The 24,622-nt window shown below is 32.9% G+C and overlaps 1 protein-coding gene across 8 annotated transcripts in view; it reads left to right on the top strand.

Moving 5' to 3' along the window:
- Nucleotides 1–7,867: 7,867 nt before the first annotated feature.
- Nucleotides 7,868–24,622, top strand: part of LOC145276480 (tRNA wybutosine-synthesizing protein 4-like) — a 121,620-nt gene continuing 104,865 nt past the window's right edge. For 7 of the 8 annotated variants that reach the window (XM_080130674.1, XM_080130814.1, XM_080127952.1 and 4 more), the window contains exons 1-3: nucleotides 7,868–8,080; nucleotides 18,152–18,276; nucleotides 22,331–22,415. In XM_080130674.1, the coding sequence (XP_079986800.1) occupies nucleotides 7,985–8,080; nucleotides 18,152–18,276; nucleotides 22,331–22,415 (306 nt within the window). In that variant the 5' untranslated portion in view covers nucleotides 7,868–7,984. The remainder of the gene's footprint in view (nucleotides 8,081–18,151; nucleotides 18,277–22,330; nucleotides 22,416–24,622) is intronic. The other variant, XM_080132160.1, reaches the window with a different exon arrangement.

Here is a 24,622-nt window from a genome sequence, read left to right as displayed (position 1 = left end):
ACTACAACTTGGATGTCTTCAAGTCCAACGTTAACAAATTCCTAATGAACCGCCCCCTTAAGTAAACACTTCATCAAATCTCCACACTAACGTAATGTACTTGCAATAACCCTTATCCCTGAGTGGCTTCCGGGCCTTGATAAGTGGTGACCACCGTGTAAAAAAAACAAAAAGAATTTATTGTTTGACAAAAGGAATATATAGAAGGGGTTATGTTAATTTCCTTAATCCATGGATTTTCAATAATGACTCATATCATCAGAGGAAATGATGATATGAGCCATTATTGAAAATCCCTGGATTAAGGAAATTAACATAACCCCTTCCATATATTCCTTTTGTCAAACAATAATTTCTTAATTCGAATATATGTGTCTATACACTGTTTTTTCAGAATTTATAATTTAACCACTAGACTTATATATTGCTCTATTCTTAAATATTGAGCTTCTCCTTTTTGGCTAGGATCACCCTGAAAGTATTACTTCAAGTAATATCTATCAGGATTTTTCATCTGAATTCTAATCAGTGTCTTATCTCACTTATGTATATCTATCTATCTATCTATCTATCTAACTATCTATCTATCTATCTATCTATCTATCTATCTATCTATCCTTTATTTTAATTCTTTATCTCTTCTTTGTATGGCCGGTTTTTTTTCTCCATTTTCTGTTTTATTCTTTAAACTTTCCTATCTATCTAATATATCACTCTACCCACACTTGCATATCTTGTATGTATATTTACTTAAATTTTACTATATGAATTTACTTTTTTTTATTATTTATTTATTTAATTTTTCCTGAATTTGCAGATACCGGCCATCCTCTCCCCTTAAATAATTTTTATTTTTATATTTGTTTATTTGTTTATTTTTATTCTTATTTTATTTTATATTTTATTTTTTATTTATTTATTCTTTATTTTCTATTTATTTATTATTTATTCATTATTTATTTATTTTTATTTTCCTTTTAGTGTCGTTTAACAACTCTTGCTGATATTTTTTTAAGTGATAACCTGTACATTTCAGTTGACCTATATTATTTTGCCCTATATATTTTTTCGCGCCTTTAACATTACCTGTCTGGGTCATTTTGACTTTTGTTTCCCTTTATTTTATATTTTATATTTAACTTTATCATCATTTTTTTTTCTTCCTTCTCTTCTTTCTCTTCCTAGATCTTTCTTATTTATATTTATGTCTCGGAAGTAGAGTGAAAAGCACATCTTATTTTTCTTTTATTAATATTATTGGAATCTTTTCTTTTTTTTCCTTGTACACATTTTTGTGAATTATTCCATGGATTTCTGCCTTTGGATTATTATGGACAATCTTCCAATTACGGGATTTCCTTGGATTTTACTTGTACAAATGGAAATTCTTTTAACTTTCTTGAAGTTTTACATTTGGATTTTACCATCACTGGATTTTTTATCTTCCACCAGACTATCCATTCGTGTGTAATCACCTTTTTCTTTACCATATTCCCTCTGCTTAACTTTTTTTGTTTTCAAGTAAGATCTTTGATTTACTTGTTGTTTCATCAAATACTTCTGCATGCAAAATCCGATCCCGCATTTTGCTAATTCCTACCCTCTGATGAGAAGGAAAGTATTTCTTCGAAACTCCGCGGATTAAGGACTATCCATTTATCTAGTGTTTCCTTTTCAGATTAAATATGTTTTTAACTCATTTCAAAGTGTTTTTTAACATATTTTATTAATTGTTTTCTGATATTATAAGCTCTATTTCCTATTTGGTTTTATCGAGCTTTTATATCTGGCTGAGATAATGTTATAAATATTAATTCTTTAATGTTTATAATTTACTTTAATTTTACCATCTTGGATCATTTTGGTAAATTGAATTGTAATTTTCATTTTATATATATATATATATATATATATATATATAAAAGTGTCTCTGTGTGTCTGTCTCTCTGTATGTGTGTGTGTCTGTCTGTGTGTCTGTGTACATTTTCCTTCAAAATAACTCTGTCAATTTTCAGTCTACAGACTCGAAATTTGATATGCAGGGTACTGAGATTTGGGGAAATCTATGTGATCGGTTTTCGGCCCAAAATTTGGCTGTTAAGGGGCAAAGTTCAACGATTTGACCTTTGAGAACTCTACCAAACTCCTCCGACAATTTTGGATCTAAACACTTGAAATTTTAGATATAGATTCCTTGGACATGGATCTAACTTTATAACTCGATTTGAGCCCAGAACAATAAATTTTAAGGGGTCATAACAGAGGTCAAAATTAAAAAAATTGACCTTTTTTTTTCTCAGCATACACCTCCAAACACCCGGGCAACGCCGCGCACCCATGCTAGTATATATATATATATATATATATATATATATATCCCCTAAAACCTCTGGCTTTGGTGGAGGAGAGACAAAAACTTGCTGCTATGGTTTAAAATGATCTGAAATAACAGCAAGAAGCAACTTGATTCCAAATATTTCTCATATGTTATATCTCCCTCCTTGCTGTTATTTCATATCATTTGAAACCATAGGGGGAAGTTTTAATCTCCTCTCCATCAAGGCAAAAGGTTTTTGGGAAATGTCAGATATTTTGTAATTCATATGTAAAACTAGGAAAACAAATGACTATGATTGAAATTTTGTTAAAGGTGTAGTATTTTTCCACCCTCCAAAAATCCTTTAAAATTACCACTATTACATATTTTCGAGGGTGTTAAAAACGAAAATAATATTTAAAATTACGGGAAACCAGTAGTTTCCAAGATGTGAAGAAATTATAGTTCTAAAACGTGGGGGATCACTTTTCTATATTGATTTAATGTAAAATGGACACTCACTTTATAGCTAGAGGAGGGGGGGCGTCTGTTATTTTTTTTTAAGGGTGGGTTTTACTTGGTAATTGTGGCCTGGTAGAACATCACAAACCCTCACTTAAAAACTTGCTTTCCATAGATTTTGGATGCGCTGAAAATGAATATTGCATTTAAATTTTCTGCAAATAAGTATTTTTCCGGGTATTAAGCAATGTAATTCTTTATGTAATTGTTGTACACGCAAGCGCACATATTTTTACTTAATACCTGGAAAAATACTTATTGGCAGAAAATTTAAATGCAATATTCGTTTTCCGCACCACTGAAAACATATAGAAAACAAGTTTTTTTAAGGTAGGTTTTGTGTTAGTCTCCCAGGCCATAATAAACATGACCCCTAAATTAATAACAAATTCCTCCAACAAAGGTGGCCATAAAGTGGGTGTTCATTTTATGTTAAATTCATATATAAAAGTAATCACCCACTTATTGAAACTATCATTTCTTCATATTTTGAAAACTACTGGAATTTTAAATGTCATTTTCATTTTCAGCACCCTCAAAAACATATATTAATGATAATTTTAAAGGATTTGTAACAGACAAAAAAATGTTGTCAACATAACGAAAATAAATATCTGGCTTTTGAAAGTCAGATAAAAGACCTTTTTCGTGGAAATCTACGTCCCTGTCTCTATGGTTTACCTAAAACCCATAAGAGTGGGGTTCCTTTAAGATCTATATTATCTATGATAGGTTCCTCTCAACATGAAGTAACCAAATGGCTTACTAATATTTTAGAACCAGTTTTGGAAAAGTATAGTTCTTTCTGTATTAAAGATTCTTTTTCTTTTGCTAAATTTATGCAGAATTACGCTCACACTGACAAATTTATATGTTCTTTCGATATTGAAAGATTTTTACCTGCATTCCACTCTCAAAGACTATTGATATATGTGCCAATGCCCTTTATCACATTAGCTCCCAAGTCCCCCTAATTCTGAGAATATTTTTGTGGAACTTATGGAATTCACCACCATGTGGTCGAATTCAGTTTTAATAACATTATGTACAGGCAGATAGATGGAGTTTCCATGAGTTTTCCCCTGGGACCGACTTTGGCAAATATTTTCGTAGGTTTCCACAGAAAAGGTCTTTTATCTGGCTTTCAAAAACCAGATATTTATTTTTGTTACGTTGACAACACTTTTTGTCTGTTCAACAGTGAAACAGAAGCAGATGTCTTCTTCGCATTCCTTTATAATATTTATCCAGTTCTTAAATTTACCATAGAGAAGGAAAATCATTCTTCCCTTCCTTTTCTAGATGTACTGGTCTGTAAAACATCTTCCGTTTTCTTGACTTTCATCTACCATAAACCTATGTTCACTGGTCTCTAACACGTTGGTAATCTTTTTGCCCCACCAAACAAAAATATAATCTTGTCCACACCCTTATCCATAGAGCTTGCATGATATGTTCAGAGACCAAATTAAATTATGAAGTAAAATTTATTACCAAGGCTCTTTGCAATAATGGTTTTCCATTGCAAATCATAGAATCTACAATAAGAAATAAAATTTCTAATTTCAACAAAATTAAACAGGCATCCATTGACAAATGCCCTATCTACCTACGCCCACCTTGGCTAGGTAATATTAGTTATAGATTTGCCAAGCAAATTTCTTCTGTCGTACAACAATGTTACTTTGCATCAAATACCCATGTTGTTTTTACTTGTAAATCTATTTTATCTTCAATTTGTAAATACTTCCCCTCCACCAACAATTCCATTATTTATTTATGTAGCTGCTGTGTGCGTTACGTCGAGCGAACATCTCAAAATTCATTGTTCCCCCCTTTTTTCTTTTTAAAACGCAATCATTAAGCTCTGTTGAGCGAACTTCAAAACTGGTCAGCTGACGTATTCATTCTTAATTTTTTAATTTCACAATCTAAAATAAAGAATGTTTTCGATCAGGTTTAAAATTGGTCTTTACATAAAATTTTGTACCCTGCAAAAATTATTGTTGGATCGTAAACATGGTCCAACATCCGAAACATATGTAACCAAACAGATAAAACGGTAATGAAAAAATAAAACACACACACACATATATATATATATATATATATATATTCCAGGTAGAAAGATATCCAAAAATTAAGAATAATTGAATTTCAGCAAAGGTCATTGATAATGCTCAATCAAAGAGAGCAAATTATATATTTTTTATTCTTTATGTAATTACAGTCATATCTTTCTATGATGTGCAGACCATATCATAGCAAGATATGACTGTATTTACATAATAAAATATATATATATATATATATATATATATATATATATATAGTAAGTTATGAAATATATATATATATATATATATATATATATATATATATATATATGAACAAATGATTAATAAAACATGTTAAAAGACATCTTGAAAAAGAGTTAAAAACATATTTAATTTTAAAAAGGAAACACAAGATAAGTGGATAGTCCTTAATCCGCAGAGTTTCGAAGAAATACTCTCCTTCTCATCAGAGGGCAGGAATTAGCAAAATGCAGGATCGGATTTTGCATATAAAAGTATTTAATGAAACTACAAGTAAGTCAAAGATCTTACTTGGTTAAAAAAAGGGTGAGGTAAGGGGAACAGGAGGCAAAAGAAAAATGATAAAAAGATTTCACATGAATGGATAGTCTGGTGAAGGGTAAAAATCCAAAAATGGTAAAATCCAAAACGGTCGAATTTAAAATTTCAATCCACTGGGTAAATTCCAAATGGTCCAAAATAATCCAAAAGGCAGAATTCCTTGGGAAAAAGCGCAAATGGAATGAATTCCAAATCATTAAAAGAAAAGCACTAGAGAGAATATTTAAAAACATGTCTGTGAAGGCTGGATGAATCAAAAAAATTTTATTTTATTATTTTATATATATATATTTATTATATATTATTTTATATATATATATTTATTATATTATCAAAAATTTTTATTATATATATATATATATATATATATATATATATATATATAGGAACAAAGGATTAATAAAATATATTAAAAGACATCTTGAAAAAGAGTTAAAAACATATTTAATTTTAAAAAAGGAAGCACAAGATAAGTGGATAGTCCTTAATCCGCGGAGTTTCGAAGAAATACTCTCCTTCTCATCAGAGGGCAGGAATTAGCAAAATGCAGGATCGGATTTTGCATATAAAAGTATTTAATGAAACTACAAGTAAGTCAAAGATCTTACTTGGTTAAAAAAAGGGTGAGGTAAGGGGAACAGGAGGCAAAAGAAAAATGATAAAAAGATTTCACATGAATGGATAGTCTGGTGAAGGGTAAAAATCCAAACATGGTAAAATCCAAAACGGTCGAATTAAAAATTTCAATCCACTGGGTAAATTCCAAATGGTCCAAAATCATCCAAAAGGCGCATCCAAAAGGACTATCCACTTATCTTGTGCTTCCTTTTTTAAAATTAAATATGTTTTTAACTCTTTTTCAAGATGTCTTTTAACATATTTTATTAATCATTTGTTCATATTATAAGCTCTATTTCCTTTTCGGTTTTATTGAGCTTTTTATATCTGGCTGAGTTTATTTTACTTGTAAATATTAACTCTTTAATATTTATAATATATTTTAAGTTTACCATTTTGATTACCTTAGTAAACTTATTGTAACTTTTATTTTATATATATATATATATATATATATATATATATATATATATATATATATATATATATATATATATATATGTATGTATTCAATTGTGTTAAATATCAAAATATCTTACATGTGTGTGTCAATATTCCATAATATATTTCAGGGAAACTCCTTTGTTAAATTGATTTGCAAATTGTCACTTGTTTTCGTCTTTCTTCCTCAACACAGACTACATTCCATTCCTCGCATTGTAATAGCCTTCTAAATCTCTTCTATATACCTATATCACACAATGCTTCCAGCAAACTACATCTCAGCTATATATATATATATATATATATATATATATATATATATATATATATATATATATATACTACATCTCAGCCTGCTTCCCATCTGACTACAACCTGGATGTCTTCAAGTCCAACGTAAACAAATTCCTAATGAACCGCCCCCTTAAGTAGACACTTTATTAAATCTCAACACTAACGTACTGTACATGCAATAACCCTTATCCTCGGGTGGCTTCTGGACCTTGATAAGGGATGACCACCTTGTAAAAAAAAAACAAAAAAACTTAAAACAAAAGAAAAGCTGACATGAAACAGTCATCTGTTGATAATTGCTCAATAATAGAAGATTAGACAAAATACTGATAGAAACACATTCAGTAAACATCACCAATCATGAGAAAATGTAATGTTGTACGAGTATTTTGAAAAATTTTCGATTTTTGAGCAATTATCGAGACTCTGCAGATGACCATCTCATGTCAACCGTTTTTTCTTGTATTAACTTAACACTCGATATTACTTATGTTTCAAAATAAATAAACACTTTCAAATAAGTTAAAACCCAAAAACATATCGAGGTAGATAGAAGAGTAGAGTAACTTATTTGGCCTTTGGTAAACATTTTATTTTATTTTATTATTTCATTTTCACCCATAAGAAGGCACAGTGCCACGTTGATGATGGAGGCTACGATCGGGGACATAATTGGCAGAGATACCATATAGGGAATTGAGGATCAAGATGTCTTTTTACATTACATTTGAGCTTCTGCATGTTAGTACGATCAGGGAAGCATGGACCTGGAAGCGAATTCCAACGTCTATCAGTCCTAGAGAAGAAATGATCAGAGTAGAGAAGGCTTTCTGGCATCTAGGGATCTCTACTGACTAGGGGTGGAAGTTAGCTGCTTGTCGGGGGTATTTACGTTGAGGAGATACAAGGGCTTGAAGTTCTTTGGAGCATCTACCACTGAATTTATTTATTAGTGTTTAATATATTTTACGGATTTAAAACTAAAACAAAAAGATTTGGTAATCGGAACATTTTTTCATCGAGGTTAGGTTTTCACCTGACACCGGTACGATCGCCAGTGTTTTTTCGGTTTCCGTTTCTGGAATCGGAATTTATTTTCTATATATTTTTTTTGTTTCGTGTTCACGAAGTTATCTCCCCTTTGTTGATAATGGCGACTTCCATTTCAGCACATGGCGATAATAAAATGCAAACAGGAAAATCAAAAACCAACGTGAAATCTTCAAAAAGTCGCAGTGATACAGCGGTAATCATCCATTTATTCAATTCTGATCTGGAAATGTCAAGAATGTATAAGTATAAGGGCGGTGCGGTGGAGGGGCAGGGGTGTTGTAGTGCGAGAGTTTAGGGGTTAATACCATGCAAACGATAAATTTGCGACGGGTTTGAGTATCAGATTCATTGTCACCGACCCCGAAAACGTATAAAAAACAGATTTTATTGGTGGGTGGTCTGTTGTAGTTAAAGTAAACATTTACCCATTAAATGTTTCTGCTAGTCGCCATGGAACTCAACGCCCAAGGAATCCCATTAACCAGATTATGAAGAAAAAAAAAAAAAATTGAAAAAAAAAAATCATTATTTCGACATTTGAAAGGGGTGCTCACTTTTTAGTTACAATGTTCTGGTCACTCATTTTGTAAACAATAAAAACGCGGGTATATCAAAACCATAGAAAGTAAAAATGATATAAGCCTACCGCAATTTTGTAAGTCAGAAATATTTTTGTTTCTCAAAGAAAGAAAAAAAGATAGAATGAACATGACTTTTTTTAATTGTTTTTTTTTTTTTCATGAAAATAAAGTTTGAGTTTTTTTGCTTTTTTTAACTTTAGTTTTTGGGGTTTTACACAGATTCGAAAATGTTGTCAAAAACAAATATATAACAAATAAATGTTATCAAAAGCAATATAAGTTACTTTTCTACCTAACTGGATATGTTTTTAGTGATTTTATTTAATTTTTTTAAAAGTAATTTTCCATCCCGTTGTCAATTTTCGTATCGTACATTGCTAATCGCATTGAAATTTTGCAGAAATAAGTAGTTATCGAGATATAAAAAGTTGTATTATACATTGTATTCTTTGGTGGCCACCTTTGTTACGCACGTAGATTTGTTTATAGCGCGCACGCGCGTAAAAAAGATAGCCGCCAAAGAATACAATGCATAATACAACTTTTTATATCTCGATAACTACTTATTTCTGCAAAATTTCAATGCGATTTCCGTATTCAGCATAGTCGAAAACTTTTAAAATTCGTCATTTAAAAGAAAATTGTGGAAGAGGACCTAATCTAAAAAAAAAAAAAAAAATACCGTCCAATCATTGATTCACTCTATTATTATTGATTGGACCAATCAATAATAATCGAGTGAAAAAATTTCAAAAAACCTATCAATATAAAAATTACGCATGGGGGGTGATGGTTGTACAACTCCGAAAGCCGTTCTTAACATGGAGAGGTGGGGGGGGGGTTTAATCGTTGTAAGCATACCGAAGAAAACCTTATGAAAGTCGACGTTTCCAATAATGTTTATGTACTGTTTTTTTTTTATTTTTATTATCAAACAGGTGTTGGTAATTTTTTTTTTCACTTCAAACATAAAAATAGGACTGTTAGAAAAAATATTTATGAACTAATTTTTTTTTTTCAATAATAGATTTATCAACTTTGAACTTTTTTTTTTTACTAAAAATAAAAAAAAAGTTATATTTTTATGTTTGATGTAAGACTTGCGGACCAGGATATAATACCCTAGCTTGCCACAAGAAAATAATGAAACGAATGGAGTTGAAGGAAACAAAGACTCAATTGATGGATAAGATAAACATTGTTTATTTGCTGTTGAAAGAATGAACATTTTAGTTATAACATGTGTTCATGTCTGCGCGAGTGTAACCAATGTTCGTTGCGGGACTGGTGTTGTAGCAAGAATAGGAAATGTGTTTTCATCTCAAGTTCGGGTCACTATCGTTTGTTCGCGCGTGGGAAAAGAAATGAGTGTTGTAGTGGAAATTGAGAATGATAGTCCAGCGTGTAGACAAAGAAGAGGATATGAAAGTTGACATCAGTTAGTAGTCAGCTACGCGAAGGTACGCGAAGGTGTTCTCAGGGACTAGTAGTAGATAGAGAGAGAAAGAGTGTGAATGTGTATGTACGGTCTGTTAGCTCGTGCCCCATACATAGTAGTAAGTGGGCGTGACGCATGCGAGCGGTCCGAAGACCGACCGACCAGCACGGAAGCTCGGCCGGAAAAAGGAAGAGCCGGTTGTTACTCTCTCTTTTATACTCGTTTTCGGTGGTCATTTGCGCATGTGTATATTTCCTTAGAAAGCGGAAGTGACGTCGTCTATGTGTGCGTTCGTGTGTGTACATATGTGTGCGTTAGCGTGTGTGTATATACCGTGAATGTGAGTGTATGTACGCGAACGTGAATATGTGTACATGTGTGGACGTGGGTGCGTATGTATATGACATAGCTTGAAATGTGAATGTGTGTTTTTGTGCGAGACTAGAAAAGGTTTGCACAAGACAAATTACCAACATCTCTGATGTTTAATAAAAAAATATGAAAGCTTATAAACATATTTTTATTATAAAAGTTCAAGTAAAGACTGTTTGAATAAAACTTCTGTAATATTTTTATATTTGCTTAAAAAAGGGAACAAGTAAAGAATAGATACCCTGTAGCAGACAACGCCGCGATAAAAAGTTTTGTAAATATATATTTTTTTCTTTGAGTTTTTTTTTTTTTAAACTTTAGTTTTTGGGGTTTTTATTACTGGACACATAGATTCAAAAATGTTGTCAAAAACAAATATATAACAAATAAATGTTATCAAAAGCAATATAAGTTACTTTTCTACCTTTACTTTCTTTTATTGATATACTAGCAGTTCAGTTTGGGCCCTATGTATTGTTGATTACTTAATGTGCATATGTATATATTAAAAAGTGTGCATGTCTTTCTATATAATAGGCTTCCTTAACTACTATAGAGAAAAGTTAGTAGAGACTGCAGAGGTAAAAATTTTAAAACTTTGACCCCTTAATATTTGTTTTGGGATCAAATCAAATTAAAATGTTTGACCCATGTCCAGGTAACCTACATTTAAAATTTCAAGTGTTTAGACCTTAAATTGGTGGAGGAGTTTGGCAGAGTTCTCTAACGTCAAATTGTTGAACTTTGACCCCTTAACAGCCAAATTTCTGGCCGAAAACCAATCAAAAAGATTTTCCCAAATCTCAATACTCCTTATGTCAAATCTCGAGTTTGCAGACCGAAAATTGATAGTTATTGTGTATAGAAATGTACACACACACACACACACACACACACACACACACACAGACATTTTCACTTTTATAGATATATAGACTAGCAGTTCACCCTGCTTGCTCAGGTGCTATGTACTGTTCATAACTTTATGTGCATATGTATATATATATTAAAAACTTTGACTCCTGTCCAAGTAACCTATATCTAAAATTTAAAGTGTTTAGATTCAAAATTCATAGAGAAGTTTGGTAGAGTCTGCAAAGGTCAACTCTTTTAACTTTAACCTCTTGACAGCCAAAGTTTTGCCCAAAACTGATTAAAAAGCTTGCTGTATGTCTGAATACACCTTATGTAAAATTTTAAATGTTTAGACTAAAAATTTGCTGAGTAATTTGTTAAAGACCGCAGAAAAATTGAAAATTGATAGAGTAGTTTGATAGGAAAATGTACACACACATACACACATATAGACAAGCAATTTCACTTTTATAGATATGTAGATAGATTTTATTATTTTTATTCAAATTCCAGTTAAATGAACGATTCTTTATTAATAGCTGGAACGCATGTTTTGTTTCATATTTTGCAATTTTGATTTACCAGATGATTTTGGCCATTATTTTTTTTTTTCGCTTGCTATTAGTCAAAATAGCCAATAAATGTTACCAAACGCAAGATAATTTATTCTTCTACTTACATGTATAAGTCTATTTGTGTTAAAACACAAATATACTTATTTATTATACTTATATTATTACACTTACTTATTTATTATACTTATAAATACTTATTTAAAATTTTTAAAAATTAAAACAAACTTGGTGTTCACTCTGATCATTTGAACAAAAACAGCCACAAAACATGGCTCCCCATAAGCTTGCACGACGACCCCTAATAATCGCTCAAAAATCGAAATTTAAATAAAATGCTAGTCGTATCAAACTGGGCTTCCTGTTTTTATTATAAATAAATAAATAATAAAAGGAAATATATGAAAGTTTTGTATACATTTTTATTTCTTTAAATATATTTAATAGAAATAAGTAAGACTTGATTATATTTTGCGGGTAGGCTTTCTCTACCAAGCTAGAAAGTTACTTATGCCTGAAAGTATCCTATAAGGCCACCATTTGCCCATGCTTGGAGTATTGTTGCTACATTTGGTGCATCTGCTGCTACTCTCTCACTCTCAATTTGCTTATTTATTTAAACTGAAACAGGAAGTCCGGTTTGGTAAGCGGAACATTTTTACATCAAATCAAGGTTTTTACCTGACACTAGTATGGGTGGATTCCCAAAAATGTAATGTTCTGCTTGTATTTTGTAATTTTTTGGTCCTTATGAGCACTGTTTAGCATGGACTATTTTGGTTAATGTTGGCAGTCATAAACAAATTGAGATAAAATTGTTTTGTTCTTTTAACAATTTTTTTTAAAGATTATAACATGAAGCACATTCAATTACAAATTGTGCGAAAATGAATGTGATATTCTGCTAGTACTTTTTTTTAATTTTCGATTTTTAGCGATTATCAATTTTTGAAAAATTTTAATCACACTCAAATCTAAATAAACTTTTCCTTTTTTTTTTTAAACTCTAATCCTAAAGTTACTCTAATATAACATTAAACTATGTGCTAATTGGTTTTATTTGAGAACTTGTCATTTGTCTGAGGGAGATAACTCCAGTTTGCTAAGAAATTCATTCATTTTTTTTCATACAAAAATTTTAGAACTTATTTTTTTTTAAATTACAAAAGAAAAGGAATTTTTATTAAAGAAAACCGCAACACAACTACTTTTTTTTTTTTTTTTTTTAATAAAATAATAAATGTAATGGTTTTAAAAGAAAATGTAGCCGTGACTAATTCTTGATAATATTAATAACAAAGAATGAAATTGGTGAAAAAAAGGATGAAAACTTTAGAAAAGAAATGTGCGATGACTTTTTCTCAACTACTTTTTTTATTAAAAAAATGCTTTGGTTTTTAAAAATGCAATCTTTAATATTCTTGAAATTTGTCAAAAAGTGCATGATGTTCTAATAATTTTTTTAATTTTGAAACGATCTTTTGAAAGAAAAAAAAACAAAGAAAAAAGATTAATTTTTCGGTACTTGTACAGTTTAATCAAAACATTAAAAAATGAAAATATCGAAAAAAAAAGTTATATTGTACATATCCGTTTTGGACTGAAGATCTCCGAAAAAAATTTCATTTAATTTGATAAAGTGTTTTTTTTTTAGAGCGGAAAAACATGTTTTTATGAAAAAAATATCATTTAATTTGATAAAGTGTTTTTTTTTTAGAGTGGAAAAACATGTTTTTATGAGAGCGCATTGAAGTCAGCCATTATGGAAATTTTTAACACGCCACGGGGAGATAACTCCATGTAAAACGCAGACACCCCTTCCCCATCTTTATTAGTAGCCTTTCTTCCTAAAAATCGAACCTTTTGCTCGGTATCATAACAAATTGTTTTTTCACTAAAAAAAACTACTTGATGAAATTAAGTGAAATTTTTATTTTATTTTTTTGAGAACTTCGTTCCATAACGGATACGTATAATATAACCTTTTTTCGATATTTTTTATTTTTTAATGTCTTGATTAAACTGTACAAATACTAATTGTTCTTTGTTTTTTTTTTTTCTATTTTTTTCTTTCAAAACTAGAAAAATAATCTCGTCTAGTTTTAGCAAAGTTAGAGTTATCTCTTATTAGAAACAAAGATAAAGAAAAAACTTTGATATATATTCCCATTATGGAATTTGTTTTCATAAATCGCGATGCAACCATTGTGGCTATTTCAGCTATAAAGAGGGGGCGCCAGAGGAGATAACGCCATCTAATTCTTGAAGTTTGTCAAGACACACATTTTATTAATAAATTTTGAAACGATTCTTTGAAAGAAAAAAACAGAAAGAAAAAAATTTACCCTTTTTCTTGTTTTTCTTTGTTTTTACAGTTTTGAAAGAAACCAATCTCGTCAAATTTTGGCAAATTGCAAAAATTAAATGGAGGTATCTCCCCTAGCACCGCCATATTCGTAGCTGAAATTGCTAAGATGGCTGTGCTGCAATAGGTTTGACTATGATTTGAATGTTATCTGTAAAAAAATCAAAAACAAAAAAAACTACTTGATCAAATAAAGCACACACATAATATATTTTTCTTTGTTTGTTTTTTAATATCTTAAGCACCAATAATTTAATAGTTCAGCAGTAGAATCGAAAATTTCTTGACTTAATCCTTTATGACCTGGTTGGACTATTTCGTTCGTATACCTCTTCTATCATTGTATCAATTCTTATATCATTGTATATGATCAGAACTTTTTCAACAACATGGATCTGTATTTATTATATACACCCTGTGCCAGAATTATATGCAAATCGATATTTTTGTTCTAACTCCGATAGTTTTCAATGAAAATTTGTGAAACTTTGCATGTTATATGGCAACACTAACGTATGTGCAGATATAAAATTTTAAGCTGATCTATGCAATAGCGAGCAAACAGCAGCCATTTTGGTGACTTGCAGTTTTTTTCAGCATGCCAACTTTATATGCAAGATGGGACGTAAAGGTGCTTTAAGTCAAGCTGAGAAGACTAAAATTGTTCAAAGGCTCCATAATAAGATTTCCACCTTAGAAATTGCCAAAGAATTACATCTCGATCATCGTACAATAAAAAATATTGTACTAACCCTCAACTTTGCAACGGACATTCTGACAAAGGAAAAATTCGTAAGAAATCATATTTGTCACGTCAAACAATGAGCAAGATCAAGAGAGAAGTTCATTGTAACTTACTTGAAACTAGCAAGCAAGTTTTTGAAAAAACTGGTGTTTCTGATGTGCCCAAATCAACACATTGCCGTATCCTGAGGACGATTGCAAAATTTGGAAAGCCGTCCGCCCTCAATTGAAGGATATCCACAAGAAAAAGAGGATGGAGTGGGCAAGGGATCACATGAAGATGAATTTTCAAACTGTTTTGTTCACCGACGAGTGTTGAGCGACCCTTGATGGACCCGATGGGTGGAGGGGAGGATGGTACCATAATGAGTGACTACATCCCCAAAGGATCTGGCATCAACAAGGAGGTGGTGGTGTGATGTTCTGGGCTGCAATCATTGGCAATGAACTGGTAGGACCATTCAGAGTTGCAGATGGAGTGAAAATTACCGCCAAACTCTACATTGACTTCATTAAGGAACACTTGAAACCATTGGCATTCCGGAAAAAGATGGTATTCATGCATGATAATGCACCGTCTCATTCTGCAAGGATAGCCACTGAATATTTGGAGAGAGTTTTTGCCAGACATGGGAAAATAATTCGATGGCCAGCCTGTTCTCCAGATTTAAATCCCATCGAAAATCTGTGCAGCATCTTGAAACAAAATATTTACTCCAGAGGAAGGCAGTACACCTCCAAGGATGACCTCTGGAATGCTATTCTGACTGCTGCCAAAGACATTTGATCAGATGAAATCAAAAGTTTGACATCTTCAATGGACCAAAGGCTTTTTGCTCTTGTCAATAAAAATGGCAATTGAAACCATATTGAAGTTGTTTGTTCTTTATTATTGTTGTTCTCAATTTACAAATTCCTAGAATAATCAATGTTTTGATGATCTTTTAGCACTTCACCATATTATATCATTGGTTTGCATATAAAGTTCGCACACTGAAAAAAATGCAAATCACCAAAAAAGCTGCCAATTGTTTATTATTATGCAGATTAGCTTAAAATTTTAGATTTGCGCTTGTGTTAGTGTTGCCATATAACGTGCTAAATTTCACAAACTTTCATTGAAAACTATTGGAGTTAGAACAAAAATATTGATTTGCATATAATTCTGGCACGGGGTGTAGTTTAAAATTAAATTATATTTTTCATATTTGGAACTGTTATCATTTATTGTTTTGAAAATGTTTGTATTTTTGTAACTTAAACATTTCATTAATTTCTGTTAAAATATCCATATTTTGGAAATTATTAACTCTTTATTGATTGAACTAATCTGTTCAGTCATAAATAAATGAATATAACAGCATAAAGTAGGAATTGATTCAAACATGCCTTGTATGTATTAGTTCAGTATCTGGGTAAATGCCAGATACCCCAGATTGCAAGTGTCTATTGCTTACATTCAGTATGCTGCCATCTAAAATTAACAATAAATATTTTTTTAATCATCTACATCATAATTCAGGTCATAAAGGGTTAATATAGGGTGGAGTGATAAATTTGTCACCATAAAAAAAAACTAAAGCTTTATTTTAAAACTTTTATGGAAAAAATCAATTCGGGTAATTTAGTTATGTAGTAGAGCTGACATCTATTCAATGTAGCTGCCTTCAGCCTCAATAACCGCCTCGATACAGGTCTGGAACTGGGAGCATGCCTTTTTCACAAGCACCGGTGGGAGCTTGGCGAATACTTGACGGATGACAGTGATCAGGCTGGCTTTAGAGTTGCAGGAGGTCATGTTGGTGATGTTCTCGACATATGACCAAACGAAGTAGTCCAGCGGGTTCAGGTCGGGGGGAGGGGAGTGCCAGTGAGAGAAGGGTATAAAGCAGTAGCACTCCTCCTGAAGCCAAGCCTGGGTCTCTTTGGACTTCTGGGCCAACACCATCCTGCTGCCATGCTCAGGGTCTGCCAGCGGCCACCTGATTGCATCGGGGATCACCATACTCTTCAGTACATCCATGTACACTTTGGTGCTAACTTTCAAGCCGACTTCAAAGATGTGAGGTGGCATGATGTGGCTCTCACTTGAGACCAAACCAAAGACCATAATCGTGGTCATAAACTTCATTGAGCTGTGTCCTCAAGTGTTGAACTGTCTGGATTTGCATTTTGAGGGTGCTGGCAATGATCCTGTCATAACTTGGATTAGTAGAAAGCATGAGTTGTACAGTGGAACATCGATCTCGCTTGTTGACCATTGTGTTACTTTTAGACATAACAGAAGGTCTTTTTTTTTTTTTTTTTTTTTTTTTTTTTCACCCCAAACAAGGCAAATTGCCACTTTGGTGTAGGGGGCTACTATCAGGGGCAACAACTACTGGGGTACTATGTAGGGATTTGGGCAGCAAGGTGTCGGTTCACATTACACTTGAACTTCTGCACGTCAGTACTGTTGGGGAAGCAGGGACCTGGGATGGAATTCCAGAGTCTAGCAGTTCTGGGGAAGAAACTATTGGAGTAAAAAGATCTTTTACATCTAGGGATCTCTACAGTGTGGGGGTGGGATTTAGTAGCCTGTCGGGTTTGTCGAGGGTGCACACGTCGTGGGGCCACAAGTGATTGCAGTTCGTCAGAGCATTCACCACTAAAATACTTGTAGAAAAGGCAGAGGGATGCAACATTTCGTCGATGGGACAGAGGCTGAAGCTTAGATGCTAGTTCAGGGCCTATCAGGTTTGCGACTCTCTTTTGAACCTTGTCAAGGAGCGAGAGACTAGTAGCAGATGCACGAGCCCAGATGTGGCAGCAATACTCCATACATGGGCGAATGGTGGCCTTATAGAGGTACAGGATACTTTCGGGTGTTAGTAGATTTCTAGCACGGTAGAGAGAGCCCACCTTTCTTGCAGCGGCCCTGGCAATGCCTTCAATGTAATTGTTCCAACTCATGTTTCCTGTGAACGTTAGGCCAAGGAGTTTGAAAGATGGACTCTCAGATAAAGAGTCGTTGGCCATTGCTATGGGTGGTAGAGAGGGTTTCTTGTAATTATTGAATGAAACTAGTTTAGTCTTGGCAGCATTGAACGCGACCAACCACTTTTGTCCCCATTCCACTACAGATTATCACTCTTGGGATCCGTACACAACTAGCTAACTAGCAGATAGTCTACAACAAACAAAAGAAAACCTGTTTTCATCAAATGGAAATGGAATCATGTTGTCTTTTTTATGGCAACAATTTTATCATTTCACCCTGTATACTTTTTTGCTTAATGCTGAGACACTAAGTCTTGCTAGTATTATATAAATTGTTCCTTTTTTTTTTTACTTTTAGGTTCAAGGAACAAATGACTTGAGTACACTTAGTAAATGTTCTATGGCTAAACATGGCTATTTTGCTGATGAATTTCTTCATCATTTTGCTGCTAAAGAATGTCGAAGATCCCCGTTGATCCACAGGTAATTTACTTTTTGTTATTTATTACTTGTAGCAAAGTTTGTTTTTCAGTTTTTTTTATTTTTAATTGTCATTTCACACCAAACAAGGCACAGGGCCACTTAGTCGTGAGGGATTACTATTTGGTACCAGATTTGCAGTTTACACTATTTATGGAGTTGAGCAGTTCGATATCTGTTTACATTACACTTGAATTTCTGCATGTCAGTAGAGTGAGGGAAGCAGGGGTCTAGGAAGGAATTCTAAAGTGCAGCAATCCAAGGGAAAAAAAACTATTTGAGGAGACGGTTTTACGACATCTAGAGATCTCTACAGTGTAAGGGTGGGATTATGCTGCTTGTCAGGTTTGTCAAGGGTGTTATCATCAAGGAGGTACCAGTGCTTGGAGTTCGTCAGAGCACTTGCCATTGAAATACTTATAATAAAGCACAAGGATGCCACGTTTCAGTGATAGAACAGAGGTTGGAGGTTAGTTGATAGTTCAGGACCTATTATGTTGGCGACTTTTTTTGAACCTTGTCAATTTTTAGTCTGTTTTGTTATTTATTTGTAATCTAAAATGCTACCAAAGGCAAAATAAGTTGCTCTTCTGTAATTAAGCACATAAAAAATTAGTACAAACCTGTTTTTGTAGAGTTCCGTATGGACAAAATGAATGAAGAAAGGAGAAAAAATGGTCGCCTTTTCTCTTCATATGCTTGCGATATTGTCCAATGAGATGCTTCTGGTTAGATATAAAAAGTCTGAGTGATCAGAGACTGTGTTGATTTTGGATTTGAATATTGGAGTAGCAAGTGTTGTCAACAGTGCATTGTGTTCTATAATTGAGTTTTGACAGTAGATTGTCGAAATTTGGAGTAGCAAGTTTTTAGCAGCAGTGTGTTGAATTTGACTGTTTTAACCACATTATTGCTGTAGAAAAGTTTTTCAGTTTTGTCAGTTTCTAAAATCTCAATTGACATAGAAATCAATAAATCTATTTCGCCTTTTTCTCTCTCCCTGTCTGTATCTCTTTTACTCTCCTTTATTTTACTTGTTCCTTTTCTCTTTCTTCCTTCCTCTTTTATTTCCTTTTTCTCTCTTGATTTTCTTTCTCATTTCTCTTGCTTTTTTCTTGCTCTTTTTTCTCTTTCTCCCCCTTCCTTTTGTCTCCCTCTCTCATTCCCTTATCTCCTTTCTTTTCTCTCTCACTTTCTTTCTCTTTTTTTTGCTCCCTTTCTCTTTCATCCACTTTCTATTGTATTTAGTTATTTATGTTAAGGATGTAAAAAGTCCAAACTTATTTTGGCCAGTTAGAAATTTGAAGTTGAGTAAGATAACAGTGGAATTGAAGATGGAACTCGGCTTTTTCATTAACAAATTTTCATGCGAGATGGTGAATATCCTAATAAGTGGTTACCACATATTCTTACAGTTGATCAAAAATGGTTGACAATTCATAGTGTTATTTGCAAAGTGATGAAATTTATTTTTGCTGTAATGTGACAATGAATACACCACTTCATTGCGGAGTGAAATCGATAGTCAGCTGAGTTTACAGCAGCAGGTGAAAGCCATTCAAAATAATCAACTAATGAAAATATTAGCAGGTAAGGTTTTGGCCTCCATATTTTGGTATGTTTAAGGTATTTTGTTCATAGATTATGAGATGCTTTCAATAAGTTTCCAAACTTTAGTAGGGTGTATTCCAATTCCTGCTGTAGCTGTTCATTTGAATCTGAAATCATAAAAAATTGGTCAGTCATCTCATAAGATGGATAACATACTGAATTTTCATGAGTCTATGACAATTTTAAATGTTTGTAAAAAAAAGTCTGGAAACTTATTGAAGGCACCTCATAAAAGAACCATCAATAGTTAATCCTTGGACCTTTATTATTCCTGATATTTATAAATGACCTGATAAAGTTGTCTCTGAGATGAGTATATTTGCTGATGACACCATGCCCTATAACAGACAAGAGGGGAAAACGAATAAACACATATCAAAGGCAATGGCGGAAACCTTAGAGGAAGACCTCCACTCTGTAGTGGAATGGGGACAAAAATTTCATTCACCTCTGTATGGAATATTGTTGCCATATTTGTGCTGGTACATCTGCTATTAGTCTCTCACTCCTAGACAGAAAAGAGAGTTGCCAACCTAATAACTCCTTAAGTGTCAGCTAGTATTCTTCTGTCCCATTGCTGAAATATTGCATTCTTTTGCCTGTTTTATAAGTATTTTAATGGTAGGTGCTCTAATGAACTACAAGTCTTTGTACCCCCTCAACATAAATACTCCCAACAAACCTGACAATCAGCAAAATTCCACCTCTACACAGTAGAGATCCCTAGATGCCAAGAAAACCTATTCTAATAGTTTCTTCCCCAGAAATGATCTACATTAATGATCTTCCAAATCACATCCTTACATCATTTGTAGACATTTATGCTGATCACACTACCATTTATGGTAGCACATCTAAGACAGTAAATGACCAAGTTCTCTTCGATTCTCTCTCCTCTGATCTTGAGCACGTGGTACAATGGGGAAAGGAGTGGCTGGTTACTTTTAATGCATCTAAAACCAAGTTTCTCTCTTTACATCATCAACACTCTGATCCCCATCTGGCATCAATTGAAATGAATGGCTCTCATCTTCAGGAGGCCTCAAGTTTTGACAAGCTTCTGGGATTAGCTGTTACTCCTGATCTTAAATGGAACACATACATCAAATCTGTTGCCAAGGCCGCTGGAAAAATGGTGGGATCTTTCTATCGATCCAGTAGATATCTCACTGCTGATGCAATTCTCTATCTATATAAGAGCCAGGTACATCCAAGGATGGAATACTGTTGCCACATCTGGGCAGGAGCTACTAGAAAGGACTTGTCCTGCCTTGATAGAGTTCAAAATAGACATTGTAGCCTCGTAGGAGATGTCCTTTTCTCTTCCCTGCAACCTCTATCTCACAGAAGAGATGTTGCAAGTTTGTCTCTGATGTATCATTATTTTAATGGAAAGTGTTCGACTGAGCTTCAGTCTATGGTCCTCCCTCGCCAAACTTTCACAAGAAACACTTGTCTAGCTGAAAACACTATCAATAATTCCCCCCACTCTTTATCTGTGCCTAAACCTAAACGTAGATTCCATGAACAAAGCTTCTTTCTTAGAACTGCACGCCTGTGGAATTGTCTTTCGTTTTCCTGCTTTCTAGCTGACTACAATATGGTTGTCTTCAAGTCTAACGTAAACAAGTTCTTGATGAGCCGTTCCATATAAGTTAACAAATTTACTGTATTGATTACTATATTGTCCAATCTCTACTGTACACTCTTTAACCCTTATTCTCGAGTGGCTTCTTGGCCTTGATAATGTGGTGATGCCTGTGTAAAAAAAAAAAAAAAAAAAAAACTGAAGGACTTAGGAATTCCTTTCCGGGTTCCTGCTTTCCTGATTGTACTGACATGCAGAAGTTCAAGTGTAATGTAAACAGACATCTTACTGCCAAACTCCCTACATAGTATCCCTGCAATTTATGTCCCAGATAGTAGCCTTCTACATCAAAGTGTCATTGTACCTTGTTTGGAGTGAAAATGCAATAAAAAAAAATATATTATAAAGCGTTATTGATGTTTGAAGCAAGAAATTACCAAAACACAATGAAAATAAAGACAGTAAAAGTGCTCTTTTACCAAAATAAACTATGTTGATTAATAAAGTTAAATTTTACATTAAAGTTGATGTTTTAGTTATATCTGTGGCTTCTTAAGTGATATAAGGGTAGATAAAAGAATAAAAAATACTGACCACACAAGTCAGGGGTAGACTATTATATTACTAAAACTCTGTGAATCTTGCTTGTTTGTCACCAGGCACACTTGATTACATCACAAAAGATGAATGATTTAAATAATTAAATTGTGTTATTCTGGAATCTTTTAACTTGAAGACAGAGGAGGAAAGACAAGGAAATAAATAGAGAGTGAGAGAGACAGGGGAAGAAAGAGTCTATTATGACATCACAATTGTATTCTAATATCCATTAGTTAAAAATATTTTTATTCTTTTCAGATGTTACCAGATAAGATCTTATGTGATAGATTATTTGCTGAAGGAATTTCTTAAACGAACCAGTTCAAGAGGGGAACTACGACAGGTTAGTAATATTATATAATAGAGGATGGTCAATCATACCCGAGAAAGTGTCATGTATATGCAGAAAGAGACTAATTTTGAATTTTGTCTTACTGTCTATCACTTTCATCCTCTCTAACAGGGTTTGCACAAGCTTGAAAAATCCTTGACTTTTGACTTTTGCCTTGAAAATGCCTTATTTCTATTATTACCTTGAAAAATCCTTGAAAATATCGAAAATTTCTTCAAAATGTCTTGAAAATTGTATTCTTTATGTCCAGTAAAATTTCTGTTGCAATATTAAAATTAAAATCGAAATAAATACTATTAAATTATTTTTTACATATTAATAAAAATGCCATTTAACTATTTTTTAATTATTGAAAATAAAATTGAAATATATTGTTCTGAAATTACATTGTATTATTGCAGATACAAGAGTTACTTTCCTTTATCATGAAACTACCTGATGTTTTCCATATGATAGCATTGGGTAGTTTCGTGATAAAGAGATGTAACTCTTGCATACACAATACCAGAAATTCAAAATTTAAAAGTAAAACGAACACAGTATAGATCAATCTACAATGAGGGAAATAACAGCATTTAATCGTGCTTGGTTGGCCAAATATAAGTGGGTCAGGGAAATACATTCTAAAACAGTTTGATCTCTAGAAAAATCTTATATTGATTTCACAACCAGAATTTGCATAAAACTCAACATGCTAAGCATTTTTAAGAACATTTATTTTAAAAGTTTTTCATGAAAAATGTGACCATAAAAAACAAATTACCTTTTTTAGAATATCAATCATTGAGAAAAATTTGTTCACCATTGAGATCATATATTTTATGTTATAATTTAATTAACCCTTAATACCTTTCAAAATACTTTTTTATTATATCACTTTTTCCATAACAAAATTGTATTGCATTAAAAAAAATGAAGAAAATTCAGTTTCATGAACAGAATTTTTTTTATTGATTTTATGACCATGGTCTTTTATGTAAATATTAATCAGCCTTAAAATAGCTTTACAAAAATATCAAACTTGATCATATTGTTAAATATCAATGTTTTTATATGAAGTAGCAGGTACTATGTTGTGCCATTTTGAATTTGGCCCACTTCTATAAAACGTTTGTAGCAACAGTTCTAGTGGAATGCCCCTCATGAAATTTGGAAGACCTATTATATCTTTTGTCAAAATTAAAAAAAAAAAAATTAAAATAACGTTTTTTCATAGAATTCAGGTAAAAAATCAAGGTCAACTTTTTTATTTGACCTTGAAAAATATCCCCAGATAAAATTATAGATCTATCCAAGTACTTTAGAATAATATGTGAATGAACTTTATAGGCCCATAAACAACAGAGATATATTGCAGGCGCAAAGTACTGGGACTGCTGTATTGCCATTTGGTGAGTGGATCTGGACCATGCAGTAGTCTCTGGTGGGGCCTCTAGATGCCATACTAGTGGGTAATTGTTACGGCTTTACCTTTTCGTGTGCTACAAAAAAAAAAAAAAAATTTCCTGTCTTTTTCTCTCTTACTTTCCCTCTCTGTACTGCTCTAACCAAATATGCCGACCTGTTTCCACAAACCCCAAAACCTCAACATGAAATATCTCCAGAAAAAAACTCGAATAAACCTAGAACCCCATCTTCCAACGTAGACCTCTACTACCAGGTCTCCTTCTCCAACATCAGGGGTCTACGTTCCAACCTTCCAGAGGTTGAAACCCAATTACAGGAGATGAAACCGAACATATTATTTCTAAGCGAAACTGGAATAGGGCCGACCACTTCCCTAGATGAGTTCATAATTAACGGATACTCTAATTTAACAGCTAAATCTGACACCCAAGATCGCCATGGGCATGGAATATATGCCTACATTAAAGATGGTTTCCCGTGTGGCAGGGATATCTCTAGAGAAGATCCTAACTTACCCTATATGTGCTTCCGGGTTGCACTTGCTAACACCACTGCATTTATATTTGCCCTCTATCGGCCCCACAACAGCGGAGTTACTATCTTTAAGAGCAGATCTGAGAAAATAGACCACATCCTGTCTGCACATCCCTCGGCTAACATCCACATCTGTGGTGACTTCAACGTCCATAACATGGAATGGCTGACCCATTCAAATAAGACAGACGATGAGAGGAGGTTTTGTCATGATTTTGCCATTGCTTATAACCTCACTCAGATTGTTCGCGAACCCA

The sequence above is a fragment of the Euprymna scolopes genome, chromosome 1, assembly GCF_053919585.1.
Source record: "Euprymna scolopes isolate OS-2025 chromosome 1, ASM5391958v1, whole genome shotgun sequence".
In the NCBI taxonomy this organism is placed as follows: domain Eukaryota; kingdom Metazoa; phylum Mollusca; class Cephalopoda; order Sepiida; family Sepiolidae; genus Euprymna; species Euprymna scolopes.
This window is presented reverse-complemented; position numbering and strand designations above follow the sequence as displayed.